We start from the raw sequence: 23,959 nt of genomic DNA on the forward strand, positions 1-23,959 counted from the left end.
ATCAACACGACCCTATTTGATGACAGCAGATAAGAATAGTGAATGAGAAATGGCTAGTTCAATAATAGCAATAACACCTATACTAATGCATAATACACGGAATCTGGTAATACATCAATGCACACTACATGCTGCAAACACGGTGTGTCTGTCCTAGTTGTCGTTCATACTTCAAGATATTCGCCACAACGTCGGTCCAACATCCTCACTCAAGCCTTGGCTTTGGGTTTTCGACTTCGAGCCTTCTTTGGCTTCTCGTCTTCATCTGCTTCGCCATCGTCCGCAGCCGCCTTTTTGGTCTTCTTTCCCTTGGCCGCACCGCCCTTGGCCGACTTTTTAGGCACCTTGACATACTTGTCCTTCTTGAGATCAAGCTCTTCCTCCTCGTCTTCTTTGATTTCATCAACGACTTCTTCCTCATCTGATTCGTCAATGGCTTCTTCAATGTCGGGCTTCTCCTTCGGCATTTTCTTCGGAGCGACAACACTGCTAGCCTTCATGAAAGGTAGAGGATGCGAGCGCTGGTTGTAGAGACGCGTGAATGTTGCTTTCGTTTGTGTCTCCAGCTTGACAGTGGACTCATCCATGGGACCCAGGCCCAGCTCGAGCAGAGCATCCCAATCCTCTCGGGTAAGGAAATAACTGTCCATAAAGTCGATGACTTCCTCCACAGATTCCTTGCCTTCTTTCTGTAGCCTGCGGACCAACTTCTCCCATATCAGTGGAAGATATTGCTGTCTGATTTCGTCGCGATCTCCAGTCGAACGAAGGCGCATATGGCCTTGAATCTCCTTGATGTAACGCCACATTTTCCCTATAACGATCAGGTTAGTAAAACACATAAGATACAGTCGACTTTAGGGGTGGACGTACCTTGCTTGCTGTTTTGCCCCAGCCAGCTAGTGAACCCGGGACGTTCCATCATATTTCCATAAGCGAAACTAGCCGGACGAACGAAGCTGAAGGCGGCATGGGTTGGCATCAGACTCCATTGTTGTTGTGTGCCATGAATCATCTTGTCGACTAGATCACCATCACTAATGCTAGAAGCTGCATTATCTGCAAGTTCAAGCATTTTCAACTTTTGCTCTTTGCCTTGATAGCCGTTTGATAACGTTGGCCGCGTCTTCAAGTAGTTCTCCTGGAGCATCAAGTAACTAAATTCGTGGTCGTTGAAATACAGCTCGATCTTGTCGTTCAGCGTAGCCTTTGAGCTAGGTGAAAACATTTGGGCGTTAAGGATCTTGCTGACGATATCCCATGGTTTAAGGATAACATGCTTCTCCCATGCTTTCGACATTTCTCGTCCTTTGTCATAATCCAGATTCTTTTGGTCCAGCTTCACGGTCGACAGCATGTTGATAACCTGTCGGATATCGGCGTGCGTTCCTTCAATTAGACCGTCAAGAACTGGGGGTGGGATCTTCAAGCCCTCCCTGAAGCAAATGGTTGATAGCCGGGCTCGGATCTGGTCAGCAGTCGGGCGTCTGAATGGTAACTCATAAGTGACACCATCGAATGGCTTCATTTTCGGAAGCCTTCGCTCATTGCAGATCAGAATGAGTGGGATTTGTGTCTTCTTTGCAATGGAGGCTAACGCTCCAACACCACCTCGATCTCCAGCCGACATTCCGTCGACTTCGTCCATTATCAGCACCATGTTCTTTTTCTCACTCTCGACCTTCTTGCCGGCGCCGGAGAAATAACCTTGCAGGGACGTCGTGTCCAAGACGTCAGAGAGACCTGCTTCCACCATCTTCTTACTTCTGGTGTCACTTGCATTCGTCTCGAGAACATCATAACCCTCGAGCTTTGCTACCAAATGCGCCGCTGTGGTCTTTCCAACACCAGGTGGTCCGTGAATCATAACTGAACGATACGTTCCGAAACCATCTCTTCCAGGCTTTTTGAAGTTATCCTTGGCATTCTTGCGCCAGTTGCGAAGCCAGGCCTGGATCTTTTCTACAGCACCTTTGTTTCCACAAATCATATTCATTGACGTTGGTGCGTATTTGGTAGTCCAGAGCCGGTCATCGACCTTGGCGTTCTGAGAGCTTGAAGGCGTTTGAGAGCTGGTGGGAGTGTTAGCCGCCGCGGTGGCCGCGGCCTTTTTCTGTCGTTGTTCCTCCTTCTTTCGCTGTTGCTCTTCTCTATCCATCTGAGCAGCCATTTCGCGGATTTTCTCCTCGTCAGCCTTTCTCTTCGCTTCATATTTCTCAGCGGCCTTCCCATCGCCGCCATTTGCTGGAAGCCGCCGAATCAGCTCGAAAAGACCCTCTTCATTGATGGTTTTCAGATTGTGCTGCTGGATTGTTTGGAGCTTCTTAGGACCAGCATCATCTCCCAAAACAACGTAGCTTGTTTTTGAGCTCGGTGCTCCAGTGACCTTTCCACCGTATTTCTTAACCAGGTTTGATCCCTCATCACGGCCCAAAGTGTCAAGAACACCGGTAAAAACGAAAGTCAACCCGGCAAGGCAGTTTTCAGCCCCGACAGGTAATTCATTGCTTCCTCCCCCAGGAGGTGTTCGTGACCGCTGTGCTTGAGCAGCATAATTGAATTTCTTTTTGCCATCGGCCGGCGGCGGTGGTGAAGGTGGCTTAACCATTGGAATATTATCAAAGATGTCTTGGATCTCCTTATTTTCGGGCCGATCCTGTTTACTGGGAGATGCTCGTGGTTTCTTCGGTGCTGGTGCCGGTTTGGATCGAGCAGTGGTCTTCTTAGTCTCTTTTGGAACCTCATAATCTTCATCCTCATCCTGGAGCGCCTCTGACTTTCGTTTCCTAGCGGGTCGCGAAGCTGCCGATTTCGTAGCTTTCGAAGAGGGCTTCGGGATATCTTGCATGATCACATCGTCATCCGACTCAGGTGAAGCTTCCTTCTTTTTGCGTCCTGATGTTGCAGATGCTGCCTTTGCTGGTTGTACCGCGAGTTCTTCAAAGTCACTATCGTTGTCGCTGGGGGCAGCTTCTTCCACGTAATCGTCGTCCGCTTTGCCTGGCTTTCCGTACTCCGAAGCGAAAATATCGTCACCCCCGTATGCGTCACCTTCAACAATTGCCGTGGCCTTCTTCGTAGACTGGCGACTTTCCCTTTTAGGTCGCTCCGCCACAATTTCCTCATCTTGACTCTTCTTTGCTGCCGGGGAAGCTTCGCCTTTGCGACTAGTGGCAGAGGTTTCGTCGGACTTAACGGCGGGAGCCGCAGTGGTAGATTTGGCAGGTCTTCCCTTCTTTTTACTAGAAGCGAAATAATCCGAGGTTGAAGTGGGCTCTCCTTTGGACGGTTCAGGCTTCCTTTAAAAAGATTGATCAGCAGCTGCGCGCGATCACAGGCTCAAATGCGAAACATACGGTTTAGCCGCGGGTTTTGCCTTCGGTGCGGGGGCCTTGACCTCTAAAACTTCTTCATCGTCACTGTCGTCCACAACCTTTCTGCTGCCTATCAATCGGTTAGATAGCTATCGGAGAATATGTATAGAATCGCAATCATACGCTTCTTTCTGGCCGTCGACGAATCCTATAAATTTGGTTTCGAATTAGCACACGCTGAATGCCGAATCTAGCATAATATAATTCCGAATTGACATACCTCTTTTTTTGCGGGCGTCTTCGCGGGAGAGCTATTCGAGCCCTGGCTCGACTTGCCTCCGAAGAAGCTCCTGATGTCAGCGGGCATGATGATTTGACCAGTCAGAACATGCTCTGCGATGCAACGAAGAAATCTCAGGTATAATGCAGTATCAGCGGAGCTCTTCGAAGCAGCCTTGAGGTCTTTTCTTTCCCTTTCTTCTCAACAGGCACCAAAATGCATTCTCGGCAGGGCGACGCGCTTGGAGCCTGTTCGGCGACGTGATCCCGCGGGATTACCTAAGAAACACGCGTGTGGCACGTGCACAGCACTTTCTTCCCTTTTGGGACTGGGGATCGGACTTGCAGATACGCCGATAGCCAGAAAGTCTTCGAGATTCAACCAACAGCCACTTTATTCCGCACGATCAGGGGCCGGCCTCAACCATCACAATGGGTCCGCAGTTGAAAATGTTTGCCGGGCCTCAATTGGCCTACCTTCGGCCTACCAGTACGAATTAGCAGGTTCTCGAACGGAAGAGTTTTGCTGCGGAAAAGCTAACACTTGGGTTATAGGCTTGTCAACATCATTCACAGGCCTTCCGCTCTCCCGATGCTTCTCTACTACCTCTCCGGCCCTTGACTGGCTCACGCCAAAATTTGCGGAAAAATCGAAATCGCCCAAAGGTCGTCCGCATGTCGCAACTGGCGGTTCGACTCGGGGTACGACTGTTGTTTGGGGTGACTATGGTTTGCGCATGAAAGACCATGACCGTCGAGTGCCCGCTTCATCGCTCAAAATTGCAGAGGAAACTATCAAGAGACGGCTAAGGGGTATGAACTATACTCTGTACAAGCGAGTGAGCGCCAACATCGGTGTTTACACGAAAGGAAATGAACAACGTATGGGTAAGGGTAAGGGAAAGTTCGACTACTGGACAGCAAGAGTTCCCGTGAGCCGGATTGTCTTCGAACTTCAGGGTAACTTGCACGAGAAGATTGCAAGAGAAGCATTCAGACTGGCTGGCCACAAGCTGCCTGGTAAGTTTGTTTTCTACTACAATGCACTAGAGGAAACGATTGGTACTGATCCAATTATACTAGGTCTCTGGGAATTTGTGAAGAAGGGCGATCCCCCTGTTGTTGGTTTGACAAAACTTGGTAACGGTGTTACCTTGGAAAGCCTCAAACGAGCACGCAGAAGCCCAGCGTTGGGCGCAGACAATTCCGCCAATCCTCCGAAGTCGACATCATCCGACCCATCTGCTTCTCAATAAAAACCTCCCACCATCACGCCCGACAACTCATTCATGTATTCAGTATATGATTTCCCCGACAGTTTAAGCTCCGACGCCTGAACCAGGTCCATACCCTTGTTGTCTCCTGTTCTTCGGTACACCATCTTGGGTTTCGAGGTTCGGGTCTTGTGTACACTATCGTCAGCTTTCGATTTCACCTTTTTCTATTTTGTAATTTCATCCAAGTCGATGTTTCCATATAAGGAGTTAAATAGAGGGAAATATCTACCATACCTTTACTACTATTACCACCCTGGATTTCGGTGTCGAGTCTCGCAGTTCGGGCCAGTTCACTATCTTCAATTGCATCTAGAGTATCGCCATCGTCTGGGTCTGGGGTTGTCCATTTTTGACTGGTTGTATGTGTAGAGTTGGCTAGATCTCGTCAGCTACGAATCGAATGAGTCCTGCGGCGAGAAGTGATGTACCTCCTAACTGTCCTGTTTGCTTCGCCGGGGTTTCCGTAAATTCCCGAATAGACTCATACCTGCATTTTAAAGCTATTTGTTAGAAAAGAAAGATCAAGCCAGTGTATAGCTGGTGGCAAAGGCATACTGGGTGTTTTCACCACCAGGCTCAATATCAAGAAGCTGCGAGTTGGACATGATGAATCTGATCAGGGATAACAAAAGTGAGTTGTTATATCAATTTGTGACTCCGAGAAATTCAATGAAAATGAATGAAATTCCAGAATACTTGTTACGATGGAGTTTAAGTCAGAGTGGCCAGTTCCAAACTTCTTCCCAGTCGAGAGCGATGGGGAAGTATGACGTATCCGGGGGCGTCACCTTCGAGGACCAAACATCATCCCTGTTGAACTACAAAGATTACCTGATATTCGAATCAAAATTTCCTTTCAAGGCATTGCAAGATATCTTTGAGTGATGTAAATGATGACAAATGGAGTTGATGTCCATCAGAAATGCATTGAGCGCCCTCTTAGTTTTGAGATGCTGGCTAAATAGTATACAATCATTACTCGTTCAATTATTTTCTCAATATTAGAAGTCCATGCCCATCAAATAGCTGGTCAATATGTTAGCAGTTTTTTATATTTTGACAGGCTAGGTTTTCGTACCTTTCATAAATGCGCATGAATTTGGCGACAAAGGCTTCGAGATGGAAGATCACTTTCTGTATGGCGCATTAGCGACACTACTGGTTAGCTCGTGGAATCGCTAGTATGCACTTACACTGCCTTGCTTGACCCTGTGCTCGTAGAAAGCAGACCATTTAATCACGTCTGGCTTGAGAGTATCATCAACCTTGGCAACAAGCTTGAAAGTTAAGGTCTGGAAGATCAGTAAGTATAGTGACATGAACATCTATGTATTAGATTGCGTACCTTGAGAATTGTCGTAGGGGGTATGCAATGAGTCAAGAGGTCATATAGCCGTGCGCGAACTTGTAGCAAACGGGCAGGTGACCGCTCACCCAGAATCTCCTCTGCAACCAAAGCAATGAGGGCTTCCCAGTCAGGAGGCGGGATAGGGGTGGTCTCTGTCACTTTCTCGCTAAAGGCAAACCCGAGTCAGCCTAAGGTTATCCAGATCCGGTGAATGCGATGAAATCTTACCTCTGAGCATAAATAGCCTCAAACATGAGTAGCGCTCGTCGGAGATTGCGTCCACTTTCCTTCGCTATCCTCTTGTTTAGACCCTCTACCACATTCCAGCCTTCCTTCTCGCCAGCATTTTTCAAAACCGAGCAGATTTGATCCTCAGTCGGCGCAGCAACCCTGACCAGCAGGGTCCGGGAGCGGATAGGCGCAATGATATTCGAGGTGCTGTTTGCCAAAAGAATCAACCTAAGATTGGGACTGTATTTCTCCATCGTCCGTCTCAACGCTGCCTGGGCGTCCCGAGTCAAGTGGTCTGCTTCATTGATTACAACAACCTTGAACCGTTGCTTTGCGGAGAGGTCAACCTGTTGAGTTTGCGCAACCTCCTTGAGCAATTCCTGAACAACGACGCGGTCATAGGTTCCAACATCCGACGGTGTGATCTCAAGGTGGTACACTGATGAAACGATATTGAACTCGAGTTTGCGATTGCTTGTTGTTTGGAAGACTCGGGCGTCGATCTTGATCTTCTCAACTCCGGGACCGTACAGCTCCTTAAGTGTCGCAATGATACGGGTTTTTTTGCCTGCGCCTGATGGCCCGTATACGAGAAGGTGAGGAAAATCTCCGCTTTGAGCCTGGAAAAAAAGTGAGATTGGGAAACTTCGTTTTCGCGAGGTGTTTCAGCTATTTCTTACCAGTGATTTCAAGCGATCGGAAAGCTCATAGTGGTAAGACAGGGACTCAAGAGTTCGTGGTCGTAGCTTATCGACCAACAAAGCCATCTTGGAGGTTTATTATGCTTCTGTCAGTTTCTAGATATACAATCGCCTTTGAATATCCGATGATCTTTGAACGTCGCGGACCGGGATAGAATAATTGAAGGCGGACGCGTCGTGTGGAACGCGCGCTTAATTGATGGACCGTGCACTATGCTGACTACACTGTACATAATAACTAGTTAGTATGCAACACCGTTGAGGTTGAGAAAATTATACTAATTTTTAATGTCATAGCCCAATGTATAATTATATCATTCGCAAAGGCATATTAATTGTCATAAAAACATTGGAAGGAGTGAGCCAAGATATGAGTGTTCAAGTGAAGTTGGGGATATTATTGTGGCAATCCACGTAGATACTATCTTCATCAAGTAGAAAATTCCCAGCCTTTAGATTCAATAACCGATCTAGTATGTACATATACGCTGGTATGGTACAAAAGCAACTTTTCCACATATACAATTCAGAAGCATATAATACATCCAAAATCCCTTTATAAGAGAGGAGAAAGACCTTCGCTGGAGATCAAGAAGTCTCCAACGAGGAAGGCTTCATAAGGCCCTTTTGCTTCACGATAAAGGGCACGGGCCCGTTGAAGCCTCACATTTATCCAGAGACATCTGAGCCCTAATAGACCAATTCATGTCCCAGATTCCGGGTTGATATCCTGAAACCGGCTGGCAAAAATGGGTGAGGTTGCTATCATATGCTTTGTCCAAAATTGGAGGAAGAAAGCATCCAATTGCAATTGTTTCTTCAGTTAGACGGCATGGGCTTGAGAACGCCATTGTCATCGTATCGGGCCTCTGTTTCAAATGGGTTAGCAACAGAGACAGTATTTCCACATAGCCCAATGCTTACTGAAAAAGGTGTAAGAAAGCGTGATAGTGTCAATTCCCTTCATGGCAGGATCCTTTGCAAAGTCCGGATCAATAAAAAAGAAAACCGGCATATCCACCGATTCTCCGGCATTTAACTTCTGCTCCTCAAAGCAAAAACACTGGATCTTGCTGAAATACTGGGCAACCTGGCCGGGCGTAACACTGTATGTTGCCACACCAATAATGTCGGCCGGGCCTTGATTTGTTGCTGTGAAGAACGCAAGGGCGGTTTCTCCTGGGAGGACCCTGACCTCTCGTTGTTGCGGCGTAAACTTCCAAGGTAGAACGTCCGAGACCGAGCCATTAAATGTAATACGAAGGCGACGTGAGTCCGTAACAGGAGTCACGCGCGAAGAGGTATCTTCACCCCCACCGCGATGAGTGGTAACAGGCTGGCCACTCCAGCCAGTCTGTTGGCAAATCTGCAGCAGCGCAAAGACCTCAGTTTTCGTCCAAACCCTGCAATTGAAGATAATCGGCGAGCATACTAACCATTTTGTAAAGAGGGACTGAGCCATAAGCAAGAGCGACGGTTCCGAGAATCACACTAACTGTATAATACCTGGGATATATTAGCATGAGAACGATCCAGGGCAAACAAAATAACAGAGGGAAATGAAAATACGCAGGAGCAAGCTTACATAGCGGACGCATTTCGTTTTTGAGACTGTGGAGTGTTAAACGGCGCAGAGGCCGATGAACTCCGCGCATTCAAAAAGGATTTCCGGGAGAAAAATCGCTGGTCGAAACGTCTCACATTGGAGTATACCGATGGCCGGGGAACGGCTCTAGCCAACGGGAACCTGCCCAATGGGGAGACAAAACGAGAGAACATAATGATTGACTTGATGAGAGCATGGATGCAACGAGCAATTGATTGCATCCATTGACTTGGAGAAAGTACCTGCGGCACGTGATGGTCCCTTGGCAAAATCCTTATCGATAACGCATCTCCCCGGGCATCGGGATCTGCTCAGATCACCAAGTGGGCTATGACCGGGGTCTTGAGATTTGGAGATCTTTGAGATTCTTATTATCAGGCATTTTATAATTATATATTAAGTACAGAAAAGTCCGAAAGTGTCGAGTCCATAAACATAGTGTATTTGCTTTACAATAAAAATGCCATGCCAATCAAGGTAGATGGGGCTAGTGACTCCGTAGTGATAATGCAGTTCATCCTGTTGAAACACTGATCGAGAAAGCCGCCAGCCTTTCCGAAACGCCATAGAATGCTGGATCAAAGGGGAAAAGTTATAATTTCGATCATTTCAACACGCTTGTTCCAATCTTGCCGAAGACTCCTCTGACCACGCTGGGCCGCTCCTGCAAGCAAGTAAAAACAATAGCAGCACTGACTGCAAAGGCAATGCGCTCCCGATATTGATACTACATAGCAGATGATAAAAGTCAGCCATCAATTCACATCCAAGAGATCACGACGCTTGGTTAAGCACCGAGGGATGGGACAGTCCAGGAGGTGTAACCCTCCTCAACTCTGGGGGATGATGTGACGTCGTCAAGTTAATCAACCATACCTTCTTATTATACAACCTTGGCAAAACAGTTGCTGCCGCTCTAGGTGCCACAAACAGTGCAACTTCCTGTCTCTTTCGAGCTTTCTCAACCAGAATACTCCAGCCGCACATGAGACATCCAGCCCCGACACAAAGTCCAGAGTCCCACATCATCGGTGTGACCGTTTTGCGATCAAAAAGCTTCGGGCCAAGCCTCGTTCGGGCAAGGCAGACAGAGTAGTAGAAAATGCTCACAAATGAGGAAAGGAATGCGGATGACCTCAAGGCGTCGGTCAAAGTTCGAGTAAGTGCTGACATCGATTTCATTCCGCGAAGGCGAAATGCGACTTGTAGTGGGATATAGGTTGCACAGGCGAACTTGAAAGTTCGAAGAAAACGAATTGCAGCATGCTTTTCGCAGCTGGGACCACAGTCCATGTGGACCATTTCGCAAGGTAATGGGATTGTTTTAGCTGGATCACCCCATTCGATTGGCCAGCCATAGTCCTTGCACATAGACTCAAGGAGGGGTGCTTGACCGGTGTCTTTTCCGTATACCCATGAGCCCCATCTAGCCCGACGGAGTGCTTCGACTAAACGTGAATCCACCTGTGCTGCCTCCCCAATCCATTTTCCATATGATTTAGGTAGTCTGTCGCGTTGGTAGAACCATGCCCACATTACAACTGCAGCACTGGCGGCAAATACACCCGCGTCTGCAAGCTGAGGAAGAAGATCCTCTGCTTTGGTCCAACGATTCTTGGACTTACGCCGATGACGCCAAGTAGACCAACCTATACAGACCATGGAATCCACTGCTCTGGTAAGTGTAAATAATGTGAGATCCATTGTCCTACCAGCAAGGTCAGGAGCGTTTAGTGCCCCAAGCTTGGTTTCAGTCTGACTCTCACTCGGGTCATTTTTCTTGCCCGTAGTATCTTGGCTTAAACTGTTATGACTTCTGTCCAGACTAATGGGCTTTCTGTTTAGAAGCTGGAAACTGAACCAAGAAGAGAAAAGAGCAGAGACGAATCGAATGAACCGTGCGAGCCCACGAGATTCCAATAATTTAGGCTTTGAACCAAGGTGACGAGCTATAAGCCCACACAATCTGAGAAACAAAACAGGAAACACTGTTGAGCCCCCGACCAGAAAACCGCAAAAAGTTGCGAAACTATTCAAGCGAATGGCACTTGTCAGTGCGCGAGAAAGCTACATTGAAGTTGATATTAGCTCATGATTTGGAAACCATTCGGTCGTCGGATTATTTGAAGATAGAGATAAGTGCGGGTGAAGATGATAAAGATTAAAGGGCAGCCATACCTCCTGGAGCTTTTCCTTGCAGCTCAGCTCATGGCCTCGAAGTCGCCGAAGGCTTGCGATAACTTTTGGTGTCGTTGAAGAAAGATATCCAAGTGCATAAGCGCGTAGGATGCTACAGGAGAAACCAAACATGAGCTTCAGCAACATATCAACAAGGCACCCGAGCATGTAACACTCCCGAGGGACACGCCCTACTGTGAGAGGCCATGGGGAGATCTGGATGACTTGGAACTTACGGTTTAATGACCCGAATGTTGTTGCTTTGCCCGCGCACTGCTGTAGAAGCCATGACGCCAGAGGCTCATTCAAACCATTACCAGTTCACGGAGAATATGAGTATCACCAATACAGTCTGCCTCAGGCAACGTCAGAAACGAATGTTTCATGGAAGAATCATCAATCACGAAACAGGCGCTGAAGCAACAGAAGATGCCATGCCAGGGTCAAATCAGCTATAGAAAGCCGGCATGGATGGTCGTCGGTCTCCAAAGGAAGCCGAGGACAATACGAAAAAATGGGATGCAAGGAGGGGATGTCATGCAAGTGTAGAGCAGTTACAGTATCGGGAAACTAACGCAAATACCTGCCGTGCAGCTACTGCTACTGCAGCAGAGCACTGGAGTGAGTCTACAGACTCTGGCAAAGCTCCGTGCAATTGCAATTATTCGCCGTGGATCCAGTGTAACATCGAGTTTTTTTGACCTCGGTCCTAAAAAGCAGACTTATGGCAAAGCTGGTTCAGGGGTACGGACTAAACGGTTCAAGGTGACGATCTTCCGAAGCAACAGTCACAAACCGGGGCTACTGACATCGCCCGTGGAGAGAGGGGATTCGTCCTCGAAACCAAGTGCGGAGCATCGAAAGGCTATTTGATTAAAAAGACCAGAAGAAGAGTCAAATGATGCTGAAAAACGCGCACAGTTCCACCCTCTGGATCAAATAGTTAGTTCGATCAGAGTTGATGCAGGGAAGAAGAAAACAAGCTGGATCGAGGTTGGCAGCACAAATCAGTGCCTTTTCTCCCTTAGGTAATTGGTCCGAGAGCATTCCGGACAGAACGTTACCGCCCGTATCGTGTGTTTGTAAGGCCGAGCCCGCAATTTTCGGTACTGCCGTTACATCACGCGACCTTGCCAGGCACTGCGAGCAGCAGAGAGAATTTTTGCATGTGATCGCCTCGAAAAGGCCGAACGGATGCCATGCCATCTTCTCTCTCCACCATCGCTTGCTATCTCCAGATTCCATCATCGTTCTCTCGCCTTCTTTCTCCCCAGTAATACACATGAACCAGATACTGGGGTTTTGCCTTCGTCCAAGCGCTGTTTGTGTTCCTGTTAACTCTCCGAGAGGCTTTGCCCCGCCGTCCAGTCGCATACACATTTGTATTATTTTCTGTCGGAAATCGGACCGTATCTGGAAAAAAAAGGTCGTCGATCCCCGCGCATAATTCGGTTTCTGACCCAGATGTCAAAGTATATGAGTTTCTGAGTCAAACTTTCTATCACGACGTTCTTCCAGAATCGAGACTGCTGGTCTTCTCATCTACAACAACTTCCTGGCCAGTCAAGGCATGTCGGCACTGCCTCAGCAATCAGAGCAGTAACAAACGGTGGCCAGCGTTTGCCACGATTCTCACCTTGTCGCTCCTTTCAACACAATCATCGCAATGAATATGACTGGACCCGAAGTCCATAATGGCCAGGCTGCCTCTCAGCCTGGACCGTTTGGCTGTAGGTGCCTCAAAATCGATTAGCCATTTCTTCATCTCTGACAATAGCTCCAGACTCTTTCCTTTCGCCCATGGATACTCCCTACGAACCTGCACCAGCTCCTCCGCCTGGTCCGGCTCTTCTTGACGACAACGAGTCCAACATGCTGGATAATTTCTTTACTACAATGAATTCGAATCATTTCTCAAACGATCTTTGGTTGCGTGGCCAGCAGAACAAGCATCTTGGTGGTGGCTTCAACAACTTCGAATGGTCAAATGAGCTTCCCCCGACGTTTGAGGGATCGACAACATCACTTTCACAGCCGACACACTCTCATCGTGGTCTAGAGAAAGCCGGTGGAGATATTATGGGCAACAATGCGGGTGCGAGCTCGGACATTCTTGCGGCTGCATCGATGCTCTACCAAAACGGAATGAACGCACCTGAATTCACCAACCCTTTCAATCACCAACCTTTCGCTGGAAATACCTTTTCCGAGATGAACGGCAACAGCTCAAATATGAATGGACACGGCAAGAACCTGCAACATAGTAACCATGCCTCATTCAAGCAACCAAACGCACCGTTCCGTGCACGTCTACCGTCCGGGTTCCATACTTCGGAGATGCTTTTCGATGTGCATCAACCAATGTCTGCTGATCAACAAGCATCGGCAAAAGTGCGACCTCTTCATTGGGGATCGGACATTAGTTTCATGGATCAGGGCTATATCGCTCCAGCCGACCAGCCCAATGAAGAAGAGCGAACAAAGGAGTTGCTTGACAATCTGGAGTGTCTCGAGCCTCAGAGTAGCGCGGCCAATACTCGAGCCCCCAGCCCAGATCGAATGGCAACTGGTCACCATATGCACTGGGCTGGGTCGAATACCAGCGTTTCGCAAAATGACATACGGAATGGGTACGGGAATACTGTGGAAGATGACTTGCAGCCCATCAAGAGACGGAAAACATTGGTAAAAGAAGAGGATGACGAAAATTCAGATGCAGATGGCAACAGACCAAAGTCAAGAAGATCAAAGGGCCCCGGTTATAGCAAAACCAGACGGGGATCCAATGATACATTCCGAAAATCACGAATGTCACAAGGGGCAAAATCTGCGCGAGAGAATCTGACTGAAGACCAGAAACGGAGTAACCATATTCTCTCTGAGCAGAAGCGCCGGAATCTTATCAGGCAAGGCTTTGATGAGATGTGCTCGCTTGTGCCTGGACTAAGAGGTGGAGGATTCAGCAAAAGTGCCATGCTTACCCAAGCCGCAGACTGGTTGGAGGATACAATACGTGGAAATGAGATCCTCAGGGCACAGCTAGCGGATCTAAAAGCAGTGAATGGCTTGGTGATGCCACGATGATTTAGTTTTCTTTTTACGTGACCACGATATTTCCTTCTTTTCCACTTTGCTGGGGGTGGGGGGTTGATCTGTCTATACATCGTCTTGACTTCAAGCGATTCAGCGACACGACAGGATATGCATGTACAGAGATGGGGCGTTTTGATTTGGTGGACATAATCTCTCTTGACGATTCTTCATCCTGAAGAAATGTTTGAGGATTCTTTTTCTTTTGTTTTCTGTTTATGATCGACGGATCTTGATACCTCTTTTTATTTTTTATATCTGTCTCGGGTGGAATGCATTGGATTGGTAGGTATTTACAGATTATCACGTAATGCAAACTTGCCTGATGACCTGATGTGCAGGTACATATGTGCTGCCCGGGCTCTGGTAGTCCTGTCAGTGCCATGCTCCCTGACTTACATACTTACAGCCTTATATATAGTTTCAAAATGCATGTATCTAATTCCCACTGGTAAAAGCACATGTATCAGCTGCAATCAATAGATCTGAATAGCATCAATTTCAAACTATGAGCAGCATTTAGTAATTAGCACAATATGTTCCAGATGTAGATCCACTTCATGTGCTAACTTAGTAGATCTGACAATGATCAATCACATGAAAATTCAGTGATAGATAATAGACATGAAACTTAAGACCCTGAGACATTCTGACAGCCAACGGGCGCTATTGCATGTATTGCATATTACCTTACGATGATGGGGGGAGAAAATGGTGGATGATCCGGTGCCGCTTTTGACCCCGCAACCCCTTAGTCTCTGGCATGTGACAAGATCTCTCACCGCCTTAATTAGATACTGCCATGCTGACCGACGATCCATCTTTCAGACAACGGATTCAAAACAGGCACATCAAGGAACGAAGTAACTTTGACTCTTTAAGTCGATTGATTCTCGATTATTTTACTGCTTTTCTTGCAAGCAGCTTCTCATTACCACCACAAGGCTATACTTCCCAAATATGCCTCCTAAGCGAAAGCATTCCGGAGATGGGGATGAACAAAACAACAACAAAAACGCGCGCAATAAGCAATTCGCCTACCTGAAACCCCATATTCGCCATGTATCCGAACGTACTATCAAATCGAAATGGACTACTCTACCAGAACCTGTTCAGGATAGGGTGCGCGACATGTTTCGAACCCTCGAACGACCGGTCATCGTGCGACAGCAGAATGAGCGCAGACGTATTGAGGCGCAAGCCGCTGTCCAAGTCGTTGTGAAAAAGTATGGGCCTTGAATTATCAGTACTTTATTGAAGGGTCGTTTATTTGGATAAGACTAACTTGTGCCCTCTAATTAAGTCTCGGAAAGCGACTCCCCCGAATGCCATTTCCGCCGGTAACAAAAGACTCGAATTTCGAATATGAAGCGGCGCTTGATGAGCATGTGGGTGGCCTTCTTTAATTTGTTCTGAATATACTCTGACTCTTGCTCAGCGTTCTTTAGAGACTAATTTGGCTACCGTCACGGATAGCATCGATCTCCTCAAAGCTGAGGTTGAAAAGGAAGAGGCTTTGCTTGCCAAGGAGAAAAAGCAGTTGCAAGAAATGGAGAAAAATGCGAAGCGAGCAGAGACAGAGAAGAAGAGGCAGATGAAGAATGTGCGTGAACTTGATACTGATACTACGAGCATTGCAACTAATATTTCATTCCCCAAAGGAACATCCTGTACTTCGAAAACTCGACAATATACCCGATACCCAGAATCAGGCTAGGTCTGAGTTTACAATTCCGAACTTGAAAAATATTGAAGTAACACTTGACGAGGTATGGCTTGGTGCTCTGTTGGTACACAAATTTATACTGATCATTATTTCTTAGCTTGAGGCGGATCCAGAGGCTCTGGGACTGATAAAACAGCTGAATAGTCATCTACAATCCATACAAAATAACACCGCCCCCCTTGCAGGTCTCAGGGATGCAATCACACGATCACAAGCAGCATTGAGCTTCGTTCCCTTGCCTGAGGACTGAATGCTCCATGGATAATGGATAACAACGCATACAAACAACCTTCGAACTCTCATGACATCACCTCGGTCACTAATGCTGTATTTTGTGGCTACTGCTTACAGAGGTGACATGCCAAGGGCACTTCATTAGCTGTCTGCAGGATAGTCACGATACCCTTGCCTTAGCGCCTAGATCACCGAGCCCTACTGCACCAGACTAAATTAAAGCGCCAACCTGCGTGCTTTTCCTGCTGTGCAACAGTGAATAGCAGGGGAGACATTAATCAGCCACCCAGTTGAATAGCTTCCCTGTCGAGTATGGGCACGTGAGGGGTCTGGAGCCTTCCAAATGAGTGTCATGACACAGATGACAGCTCATAGCTAGACCTGTTGGCTATTGTTGAACGCGAGAAATCCCACCATCGGCCTTAGTGGAAATACGATTACCCCGACAGGTTGCTGATATATGTTATCATGGATGGATGTACATAGTACTACTGTTTAGTTTCATTACTAGATAATATGTGCCTTTTCTCTCTGTGTCTGTACTCTTCTTGGTATAGAGGAATCGGCGACGTGCATCGCATTGCTGATCATGTAGTCCCAAGCAGCTAGCGATAGAATATCTGTCGATGGCATAGGCCTTGTACAACCCTTTGATTCAGACCGAGGTACCCCTGTCACACATGGAGCAACTACTGTACATAGCCCCTTCCCGAGGCTCTGGGACTAATTAATTGTCTCATACTGTCAAAAAGCAGTTATTATAGACGACCAAAAAAGCTGGCAAACCCTGCTGTTCCCCAATATGCGGAGACGTTCGGCAAAGATGAGCCCGCCCGATAGTCCCGCAATTCTCGTTGCAGCGGGGAACCTCGTACGAATTGTTAATAATTAATTATTACTTACCCTTCCACGCCTGCGACCCGCAAACCGCCTTTCCCTCCCAATATATGCATTGCTATTATTATACGATCTGTTTCCTGCAGAGTCTGATCAGTCGATGCCTGCAGGTTGCCATCGAACCTGTTCCGTTGTATTTCCTTATCCCGCGACAGCAGCGAGCCGGACTCTGCGCAACAGCTTTGCGCGCAGCCTAAATCGATGACAGAGAAAAGTACAGCGCAAGCGGGCGCAGTCCCCGACAATTCGCCCAGAAATGGGACAACTGAGAAGCTGAACTATAACGCGAATGAGGCCGATGTCACTGGGCAGGAGTCAGGCGTCAAGAACAACTCGCAGACCTCGCCATCATCCAAACCTGAAAACGCTGCTGTGGGGGGTCACTCCAGTCCCAAGAAGCGTCGCAAAGTTAATCACGGTAAGAAACCGGCTCTGCCATGCATCGTACAAGGATGATGGTGTAGCGCATTCTCGCTTCTGCTTTATTCGAGACGTCAAGACCACGTTGCTAACCTGGTTGCCACGCTTGCAGCATGCGTTTACTGTCGGCGATCGGTAAGCCGCCTTTTCTCAAACATCTTTCCAACTGGCTTTCCAGCTCGACGCCTGAAAACCACCCCGTTTTTTCTTCTTTCAATATCTCTATACCAAAGTTTCATTTGCTAACGGAAAGGGCACTCGCTCGTGTGGGACAGCATATGACTTGTGATTCGGTACGACCCTCCGATAAATTTGGCTCGCACAGGCTGTCTTTGTGAAACATGTTGCTTTCTGCAAAAGACTATTACTGACAGGTTCTGGAATACCACAGGAACGCCCGTGCACTCGTTGTATAAAGCGCAATATTGGCCACTTATGCCACGACGAGCCCAGGGAACATTCGAAGCGGTCACGAAGTGAACACGACCATTCAGTTCCGGACGACGAGGCTTCCTCGAACAATGAGTTTTCGAACGTCCAAGGTATGCCTAGAAATGTCGATGTTCAAGATGCTGCCGGTCAGCAAATCCTTGCCGATGGGACCATCGGACTCCCGCCTTCGTCTGTGAACCCTGTGCAGCATGGGGATATTTCTTCATCCCCGGGCCAGGGTCTCGGTGGTAACTCCCAACAAAGTAAGATCTAGGCTCAGCCGTCTGTTGAATGGGGCTTTTACTGACATGGATTCCTCATAGTGCTTGGTTACAATGAATGGCTTGGGGGACAGAGTCAATTTCAGGATATGCACAACTTCCACCCCTCGTATATGTTCAACGCACCCGAAGTTACGAACGAGTATAACTTGCTCGGTGATTTTCTCAGCAATAGCTTGCTTGACGATGGCAATATGTTTCAGAATGATGGCATGCATGGGATCTATTCTGATCCGACATTGATCAACTCCATGGCCACCTTAGGTGGGCCCAATGCATCTCTCCTTCCGCCATCGCAGCTCCCACCACCAGCACAGAGCCATCCGACTCAGAATGACGCCATACAACAGCAGAACTCCACGGTGGTAAATGACAAGGCCAGGGAGACATATTACATGACGGCAGCAGATCCTTCGGGGTCTGATCCACCAGAAGAGCGGATGAACAAGCTTCTCAAGGCAAAGTATGACGCTGGCTTGTTGAAACCATTCAACTATGTCAAGGGTTATGCAAGATTGAATCAATATATGGAGAAACACATGCAGCAGGCATCACGGCAGAAGATCCTTCGACAGCTAGACAAATTCCGACCGAAATTCCGCGAGCGCATGCAGAGCTTGACCGATATCGAGCTTATCCTCGTGGAAATGTGGTTTGAACGGAGTCTGATGGAATATGACCGTGTCTTTGCCAGTATGGCCATTCCCGCTTGCTGCTGGAGACGAACCGGAGAAATATTTCGAGGAAACAAAGAGATGGCAGAGTTGATTGGGGTTCCGATAGAAAGTCTACGAGATGTGAGTTTACGTCTACAGAATCTTATTTCAAATGCAACCAGAGATACTGATATCCATATCTCTGCCAGGGAAAGCTTGCCATTCATGAGATAATTGTGGAAGATCAGCTCGTGAGCTACTGGGAGAAGTTCGGCGCTATTGCTTTCGACAGCACTCAAAAAGCGATGCTTACCAGCTGCACATTGAAAAACCCAAATTCAAACTCTCCAGGGGAGGGAATTAACTGCTGTTTTTCATTCACGATTCGACGAGACACACATAACATGTAAGTCAACTGTGCAACCTATCCTAGCCTTTATATTTGATAGTGACATATTTTTTCAGTCCGTCACTCATTATCGGAAACTTTCTTCCATCACAACGCAAGAACAAGTGATTTCGGGTCTTCAAAACGGCGCAAATTTGGTTGATATCTCTTAGATAGATGTGAGGGCACATTTTGGTACATATATCCGTTTTCTGTCGCTCCTTATTTTGATCTTTTTGATTGAAAATTGCCGGGGTACTTTTTTTTCGATATCCATTTCCTTAACTACATACTGTCAAAACAAGATGTATCATATCTTTTCTCGGGTCTGTTTAACGGGGAATTAAAAAGGACAGCTACCGCAAGGAAGTTCTCCAGTAAAGCACCTAGGTACCAGTGTTGCTACTTGCTAAGCGTAAGTTGAATATGGAATAGCCTGGTCAGGTGAACCTCCTTCCATCTCCAGACAGGCAGACCTCTTGGCTACACCCACCTCATCAACCACCAGAATCCCATCCTTCTACCTAGACTTCTTCCCAACGCCCATATTGCAATCCGCTGGGGTTTATGCAATCAGCAACAGCATCTCCATTTCGACTAAACCGAACAGCTGATAGACAATGGCGTCAATGGCATGGACCACAGCACAGGAGCAAGCAGCCGCTGTTACAGGTAAGTCATCGCAATTCGTACACCAGCCGTGCAACCCAAAAGACATCATTGCCCCTGACTCGTACCACGGACAGAACTTGCTGTGGAATTACAGCGTCATATCTCACAACCCCCTGATCCTGGAGCTTTTATATCGAGCAACGATATCCTTGCCATATTGGACAAACACCTTGATAATTTGCCTCTACTCAAAACCAACATTACGGCTTTGACTCGTCGTCAGCTTGACTCGGAAGGGACTCGGCTATGGAATATATCCACGAAGTTGATGGCAACTCGTGGCGAAGGAAATGAGTCGGTATGGTTGGCTAAGGGTATGACTCGCTGCCTCGAATTTTGTTGAGACTGTGTCTTACTCAAAACAGCAAAGGCTTTGGCTTTCGCAATGATGGACTGTGTTGCTCCTAGCCATGGCCTAGGTATATATAGACTGCTGTTGGGAGAAAAAGAGCGCACCCTTACATAGGTTTAGGGAACCGAAGAGCCCTCAATGTGGCCCTCAAGACAGCGAGAGCTTGCATAGGTAACTAAATCTCGTGTTTGGTCATTTTAAGCGTTGCTAATATAGAATAGAGAACGAACAACTTGGGTTAAGCCTGAAGATACTTGGGATGGCAGCCGCGAGACTGGAGACACTGGATAAATCAAGCCTTGATACTGATAAGACACACTTACAATCGGCCACTACCGAGTATTATATGCTTCGGATTTACTTGGTAATCACTTCATTATCCCCTGGCGAAATCTAGACCTTACTGACGGTTTATACCTAGTCCTGGCTTCAAGAGAGACCTGATATTGCAGAGCATCTATTTTCCAAAGTCCCAAACGTGAGCTACGAGACAGATCAATTAATAGTCTTGGATATATGCTATACTGTTGGAAGATCAGCGCTTTTGATCAACCAGTATGATCTGGCGGTCAAATGGCTGGATAGGGCATTGAAGTCAACAGCCTCAACAACCCAGCAACCTGGCGTTGATGTGAAAGATACAAGATTGCTTGTCTTTCACGCATTTGGTAGGGTATTATTAGGTCACTGGGATTATGGGGCTTGCTGATATATCTAAATAGTTCGAGCAAATCTGCGCATTAAGACGGCGGAGGCAAAAGAACGGCTTTTCAACGCACTGGAATCACTGAAGACTGTGAGAAAAGATGGTATAGCTTATTTCCAAATACTGATTTGGCGTAGGACTATGGGAGTGTGTTCGCTGTTCTTGTGGTTCACCTCGAGGCTTTCAGCAGAGAAGAGAAGCCAGACTGTAAAGAATATTGGGAAGGTAAGTTTCAACTTCCCCTCGCTAACAAGTTCTACAACGCTAATAGTTACCAGTTATCATATTGACTATTAGGGCAATGGAATTCACGGATACAAATTTGAAAATGTAAGTCGGAAGTCATTGTACACATTATATGACTATGAAAGCTTATATCAAAAACAAAGAGTATTCTATTACATCCAAAAGCTCAAATATTGGAGGTGAGATTTCCTGTCAACTTCCGGGTTCGTCAAGCTAAACCCTTCAACTTATAGTGTAGAACTTTCTGTGAAAGCACTTCAGGCACTTTTGCATGGGCTCGCCCCCTCTGTCAATGGATTCTGGGTCGAGAAAGGCTTTGTCGCCCTTATATGGGTATTGATGACCTCAGACACATGCAGCCAGAAATCCTTGGATCTCATCAAAGAAGCGGTGCAAAGACTGGACGAACATGAAAATGGACCGCTGAGTGAAAAAGCCACTAATGCCGTACTTATTGTAAGCTTCTTTATTCTATGGCTAATTCTCTCAATTACTTATAAACGTATAGCTTGTTTGGAAAACAATCGACAGCGAATTATTCAAAAACCATATATCCAATGCTGAGCAATGGTGTTGCTTTATGCTCGAACAATCAATATTTCAAAACTGTTCTTCAGACAATAAAGCCAAGCTTCAGAGGTTAGCATTGCAGTAATTATTGTATTGGCGATGTCTAACCAATTTCTAGGAAACTCATGGCTTGTGCATTGGAAAATTCGAATACTCCTTTAGCTCGAAATACACTAGGGCTAATGTCTGAACAATTGAGATCCAACCCCTCAACGCTATACTTGATGTATAAGCTGGCTGTGCTAGAAGGAAACTTTGAATTAAGTAAGAATTACAGCATCACTGCTCTTACACGTTCTTCCTAACCAGCATCAAGGGAAATCCTGCCATGAATCATTGCATCATCTAGGCGCAACTGGGACCACATACCTTCTATCATGTGCAGCAGAGTCTCGACGCTTGGGGAAACCTCAAGAGACAATCAGAATTCTCCAACAAATCATTGCTTCCCTAAATGATGAACGACCTGATGGAGTTTATATACCAGCTTTGCTTCAGTATGATGGTTTCTTAGACTGGATTTCTTCTCATACTAACGACACCAGATCTGCGATATGTCTTTTGCTCGAGGAACTGGAGATTCGCAAAACGGATGTAAGGGGCTTATTAGAACAGATTTGTGGTGTTTTTGACGTTGGTAAGGCTTATTCCTATCTAACAATGACCAGCAGGCTGATCAATCCAAGCCCTAAAAGAAGCAAGCAGACAAAGTTCGTCAAAGGAGAGTAGTGCTGGATTTTTGGCGGTTGAGCTCGAATGGTTCTTTCATCGTAGCTACAATACAGCTCTGCATTTGCTCCAGTCTTCCTCATTTGAGCTAGTCATATCGTTACTGGATTTATCGACCAAGGTGAAGCAATCTATACATCGATCGACTTTAGACTCATTTATCTAACGCCACCGTAGTTTACAGATCTATACAAGCAGATTCTCAGCCCAGATGAACAGTCCAATCTATCGCGGCATTATCTCACCTGTGACTTTCTCAAAGTCATCAAAATCATCAGTGAAGCGCGCCATAAAACCGACTCTACTGAGAAGGTTACCCGATCCGCTCATGACGCACATGGAAACAAAAACTAATCCATATATCCAATTTCTAGAAAAACTACTATCATAAAATTCGCCACTCTATCCAGCACTTCCGAACACACATTCAACCCGAGCTACAGAAATACAGCACAGCAACCGAATGCCATGAATGGCTAGACAGATACCGAACCATGCTCTCATTTGACTTTGAAGCCGCCGTCTATCTGAAACAATGGGACTATCTACCCTCTCTCGTCGAAGAATCGAAACCACTTGTAGACGACAAACTTAGTTCCATGTTCCTGGACTCAATGCTGTCTTCCCAAGCTCCGGAAAAGGATATTATGCTCGTTGTCAAGGTCTGTCATGTGCACCTAAATATTTGGAGTAGTTCTATCCCATTGAAGTCAAACCCACGAATACTACACAAACTACTATTACAAGTAACTAACCAACTATACAGACAATAATATGCGCCTTTCACGCTTCATCCTCGCCTTTCTTAAATAGGGCTTCCTTCCGAGCCAATCTCCCCCGGTACCTCCGCTGTCTTTTCCAACTCGCCATAAGCGCCACAGACACGGCCCTGGCTGAATCAGTGGTTCATCAGGTTCTCGCTCTAGCACACCAGGCTAGAACAAAGAGTGGTACCCCTTATCCGAATGAAGAGCTCGAGTGGTTGGCAACAATGGCATTTAACCGTGCAGTTGACTTTTACCTCGGCTCTGCGGACGGGGATTTTCGACGGTGGGCTGGGAAAGCCATTGAGATGGCTGATCTGGTACGGGATCAAGGCATACTGGGGAGACTGTTGCGACAGAATTTTGTTAAGTTGTCGGGGGAGGGTGTTTGAAGAGCTTAGGGGGAATCTTTCGAGGGACGGGGTGCAACAAAGGTCTACGCATCACGATCAGAGTATTACTAGTGATGGACTAACGGATTATAAAGGTAGTGAGAACGTATAGAATAGAACAGAGCAATATAATTCAATCTCGAGTATCAGGGTCCGTCGTCCAGTATAGGACGCTCACGGACCCGACGATATAATGCGGGTATCATTTAGAAATTAGCTAGCAAAGCTTTGAGATCAGCAAGGAAAAGAGATACCAAAAACGAAAGATAACGAAGGCAAGATGGTCGGTAACAGACCAAAACAGATGCATCTGAGCAACAGATCCAGATGGCATAAGAACAAGCATATCCGCTACCTATCCAAGCACGACCGGATGCAATGAAACTAAAAGAAAAAGCTCAATGGGCGAGCAAATTGGTCCCCGACTCCCCCAAAGACTCCACCGGTAAAATATCAAGAACAAAAACACA

The 23,959-nt window shown here is 46.8% G+C and overlaps 10 protein-coding genes across 10 annotated transcripts; 5 read left to right on the plus strand and 5 right to left on the minus strand.

Annotated features, from left to right (window-relative positions):
- Positions 1–40: 40 nt before the first annotated feature.
- ASPWEDRAFT_140090 (replication factor C subunit 1) lies at positions 41–3,920 on the minus strand. The gene is made up of 5 exons (XM_040829395.1): positions 3,595–3,920; positions 3,498–3,522; positions 3,357–3,444; positions 874–3,299; positions 41–814 (listed from the first exon to the last, which is right to left on the minus strand). The coding sequence occupies exons 1-5, from the start codon at positions 3,679–3,681 to the stop codon at positions 210–212; spliced, it is 3,231 nt and encodes a 1,076-aa protein (XP_040686034.1). The 5' UTR covers positions 3,682–3,920; the 3' UTR covers positions 41–209.
- Positions 3,894–4,997, plus strand: ASPWEDRAFT_44452 (mitochondrial 54S ribosomal protein uL16m). The gene is made up of 3 exons (XM_040836267.1): positions 3,894–4,083; positions 4,149–4,613; positions 4,677–4,997. The coding sequence occupies exons 1-3, from the start codon at positions 4,026–4,028 to the stop codon at positions 4,847–4,849; spliced, it is 696 nt and encodes a 231-aa protein (XP_040686035.1). The 5' UTR covers positions 3,894–4,025; the 3' UTR covers positions 4,850–4,997.
- On the minus strand, positions 4,913–5,475 carry ASPWEDRAFT_175640 (uncharacterized protein; the record flags this gene model as incomplete). The annotated part of the gene is made up of 4 exons (XM_040831392.1): positions 4,913–4,995; positions 5,105–5,245; positions 5,299–5,357; positions 5,426–5,475. The coding sequence occupies 4 exons, from the start codon at positions 5,473–5,475 to the stop codon at positions 4,913–4,915; spliced, it is 333 nt and encodes a 110-aa protein (XP_040686036.1).
- A 237-nt stretch (positions 5,476–5,712) lies between these two features.
- ASPWEDRAFT_44453 (replication factor C subunit 5) lies at positions 5,713–7,299 on the minus strand. Its single transcript, XM_040836268.1, has 6 exons — positions 7,130–7,299; positions 6,447–7,069; positions 6,216–6,384; positions 6,064–6,162; positions 5,949–6,004; positions 5,713–5,896 (listed from the first exon to the last, which is right to left on the minus strand). The coding sequence occupies exons 1-6, from the start codon at positions 7,214–7,216 to the stop codon at positions 5,872–5,874; spliced, it is 1,059 nt and encodes a 352-aa protein (XP_040686037.1). The 5' UTR covers positions 7,217–7,299; the 3' UTR covers positions 5,713–5,871.
- Positions 7,300–7,512: 213 nt separating this feature from the next.
- Positions 7,513–8,963, minus strand: ASPWEDRAFT_140099 (cytochrome c oxidase assembly protein). Its single transcript, XM_040829396.1, has 4 exons — positions 8,736–8,963; positions 8,587–8,656; positions 8,075–8,516; positions 7,513–8,019 (listed from the first exon to the last, which is right to left on the minus strand). Exons 1-4 carry the CDS (start codon positions 8,927–8,929, stop codon positions 7,970–7,972), a joined length of 756 nt encoding a protein of 251 aa, XP_040686038.1. The 5' UTR covers positions 8,930–8,963; the 3' UTR covers positions 7,513–7,969.
- A 397-nt stretch (positions 8,964–9,360) lies between these two features.
- On the minus strand, positions 9,361–11,066 carry ASPWEDRAFT_118064 (uncharacterized protein; the record flags this gene model as incomplete). Its single annotated transcript, XM_040828789.1, has 3 exons — positions 9,361–9,483; positions 9,633–10,823; positions 10,935–11,066. 3 exons carry the CDS (start codon positions 11,064–11,066, stop codon positions 9,361–9,363), a joined length of 1,446 nt encoding a protein of 481 aa, XP_040686039.1.
- A 1,668-nt stretch (positions 11,067–12,734) lies between these two features.
- Positions 12,735–14,018, plus strand: ASPWEDRAFT_117780 (basic helix-loop-helix domain-containing protein; the record flags this gene model as incomplete). The annotated part of the gene is made up of 1 exon (XM_040828768.1): positions 12,735–14,018. One exon carries the CDS (start codon positions 12,735–12,737, stop codon positions 14,016–14,018), a length of 1,284 nt encoding a protein of 427 aa, XP_040686040.1.
- Positions 14,019–14,984: 966 nt separating this feature from the next.
- Positions 14,985–16,000, plus strand: ASPWEDRAFT_117092 (uncharacterized protein; the record flags this gene model as incomplete). Its single annotated transcript, XM_040828707.1, has 5 exons — positions 14,985–15,250; positions 15,328–15,412; positions 15,463–15,627; positions 15,686–15,793; positions 15,848–16,000. The coding sequence occupies 5 exons, from the start codon at positions 14,985–14,987 to the stop codon at positions 15,998–16,000; spliced, it is 777 nt and encodes a 258-aa protein (XP_040686041.1).
- Positions 16,001–17,082: 1,082 nt separating this feature from the next.
- acuM (gluconeogenesis transcription factor RDS2) lies at positions 17,083–19,187 on the plus strand (the record flags this gene model as incomplete). The annotated part of the gene is made up of 7 exons (XM_040837988.1): positions 17,083–17,299; positions 17,414–17,436; positions 17,577–17,594; positions 17,693–17,996; positions 18,057–18,811; positions 18,880–19,076; positions 19,136–19,187. 7 exons carry the CDS (start codon positions 17,083–17,085, stop codon positions 19,185–19,187), a joined length of 1,566 nt encoding a protein of 521 aa, XP_040686042.1.
- A 491-nt stretch (positions 19,188–19,678) lies between these two features.
- On the plus strand, positions 19,679–23,489 carry ASPWEDRAFT_175647 (uncharacterized protein; the record flags this gene model as incomplete). Its single annotated transcript, XM_040831393.1, has 19 exons — positions 19,679–19,730; positions 19,805–20,044; positions 20,096–20,149; positions 20,203–20,253; positions 20,304–20,446; positions 20,504–20,750; positions 20,805–20,878; positions 20,926–21,013; positions 21,067–21,118; positions 21,178–21,213; positions 21,268–21,490; positions 21,543–21,673; positions 21,723–21,868; positions 21,921–22,101; positions 22,150–22,241; positions 22,291–22,454; positions 22,511–22,645; positions 22,708–22,995; positions 23,100–23,489. 19 exons carry the CDS (start codon positions 19,679–19,681, stop codon positions 23,487–23,489), a joined length of 2,787 nt encoding a protein of 928 aa, XP_040686043.1.
- Positions 23,490–23,959: the final 470 nt, after the last annotated feature.

This window comes from Aspergillus wentii, assembly GCF_001890725.1.
Source record: "Aspergillus wentii DTO 134E9 unplaced genomic scaffold ASPWEscaffold_7, whole genome shotgun sequence".
In the NCBI taxonomy this organism is placed as follows: domain Eukaryota; kingdom Fungi; phylum Ascomycota; class Eurotiomycetes; order Eurotiales; family Aspergillaceae; genus Aspergillus; species Aspergillus wentii.

Coding starts and splice junctions, on each gene's coding strand:
- ASPWEDRAFT_44453 (XM_040836268.1), bottom strand. CDS start 7,216: ATGGCTTTGTTGGTCGATAAGCTACGACCACGAACTCTTGAGTCCCTG. Junction 6,163..6,215: donor CCCCTACGACAATTCTCAAG/GTACGCAATCTA, acceptor CTGATCTTCCAG/ACCTTAACTTTCAAGCTTGT. Junction 5,897..5,948: donor TTCATGCGCATTTATGAAAG/GTACGAAAACCT, acceptor CATATTGACCAG/CTATTTGATGGGCATGGACT.
- ASPWEDRAFT_140099 (XM_040829396.1), bottom strand. CDS start 8,929: ATGTTCTCTCGTTTTGTCTCCCCATTGGGCAGGTTCCCGTTGGCTAGA. Junction 8,657..8,735: donor AAACGAAATGCGTCCGCTAT/GTAAGCTTGCTC, acceptor AATATATCCCAG/GTATTATACAGTTAGTGTGA. Junction 8,020..8,074: donor GCTTTCTTACACCTTTTTCA/GTAAGCATTGGG, acceptor CATTTGAAACAG/AGGCCCGATACGATGACAAT.
- ASPWEDRAFT_140090 (XM_040829395.1), bottom strand. CDS start 3,681: ATGCCCGCTGACATCAGGAGCTTCTTCGGAGGCAAGTCGAGCCAGGGC. Junction 3,523..3,594: donor AGACGCCCGCAAAAAAAGAG/GTATGTCAATTC, acceptor CCAAATTTATAG/GATTCGTCGACGGCCAGAAA. Junction 3,300..3,356: donor GCAAAACCCGCGGCTAAACC/GTATGTTTCGCA, acceptor ATCTTTTTAAAG/GAAGCCTGAACCGTCCAAAG.
- ASPWEDRAFT_44452 (XM_040836267.1), top strand. CDS start 4,026: ATGGGTCCGCAGTTGAAAATGTTTGCCGGGCCTCAATTGGCCTACCTT. Junction 4,084..4,148: donor GGCCTACCTTCGGCCTACCA/GTACGAATTAGC, acceptor CTTGGGTTATAG/GCTTGTCAACATCATTCACA. Junction 4,614..4,676: donor GGCTGGCCACAAGCTGCCTG/GTAAGTTTGTTT, acceptor CAATTATACTAG/GTCTCTGGGAATTTGTGAAG.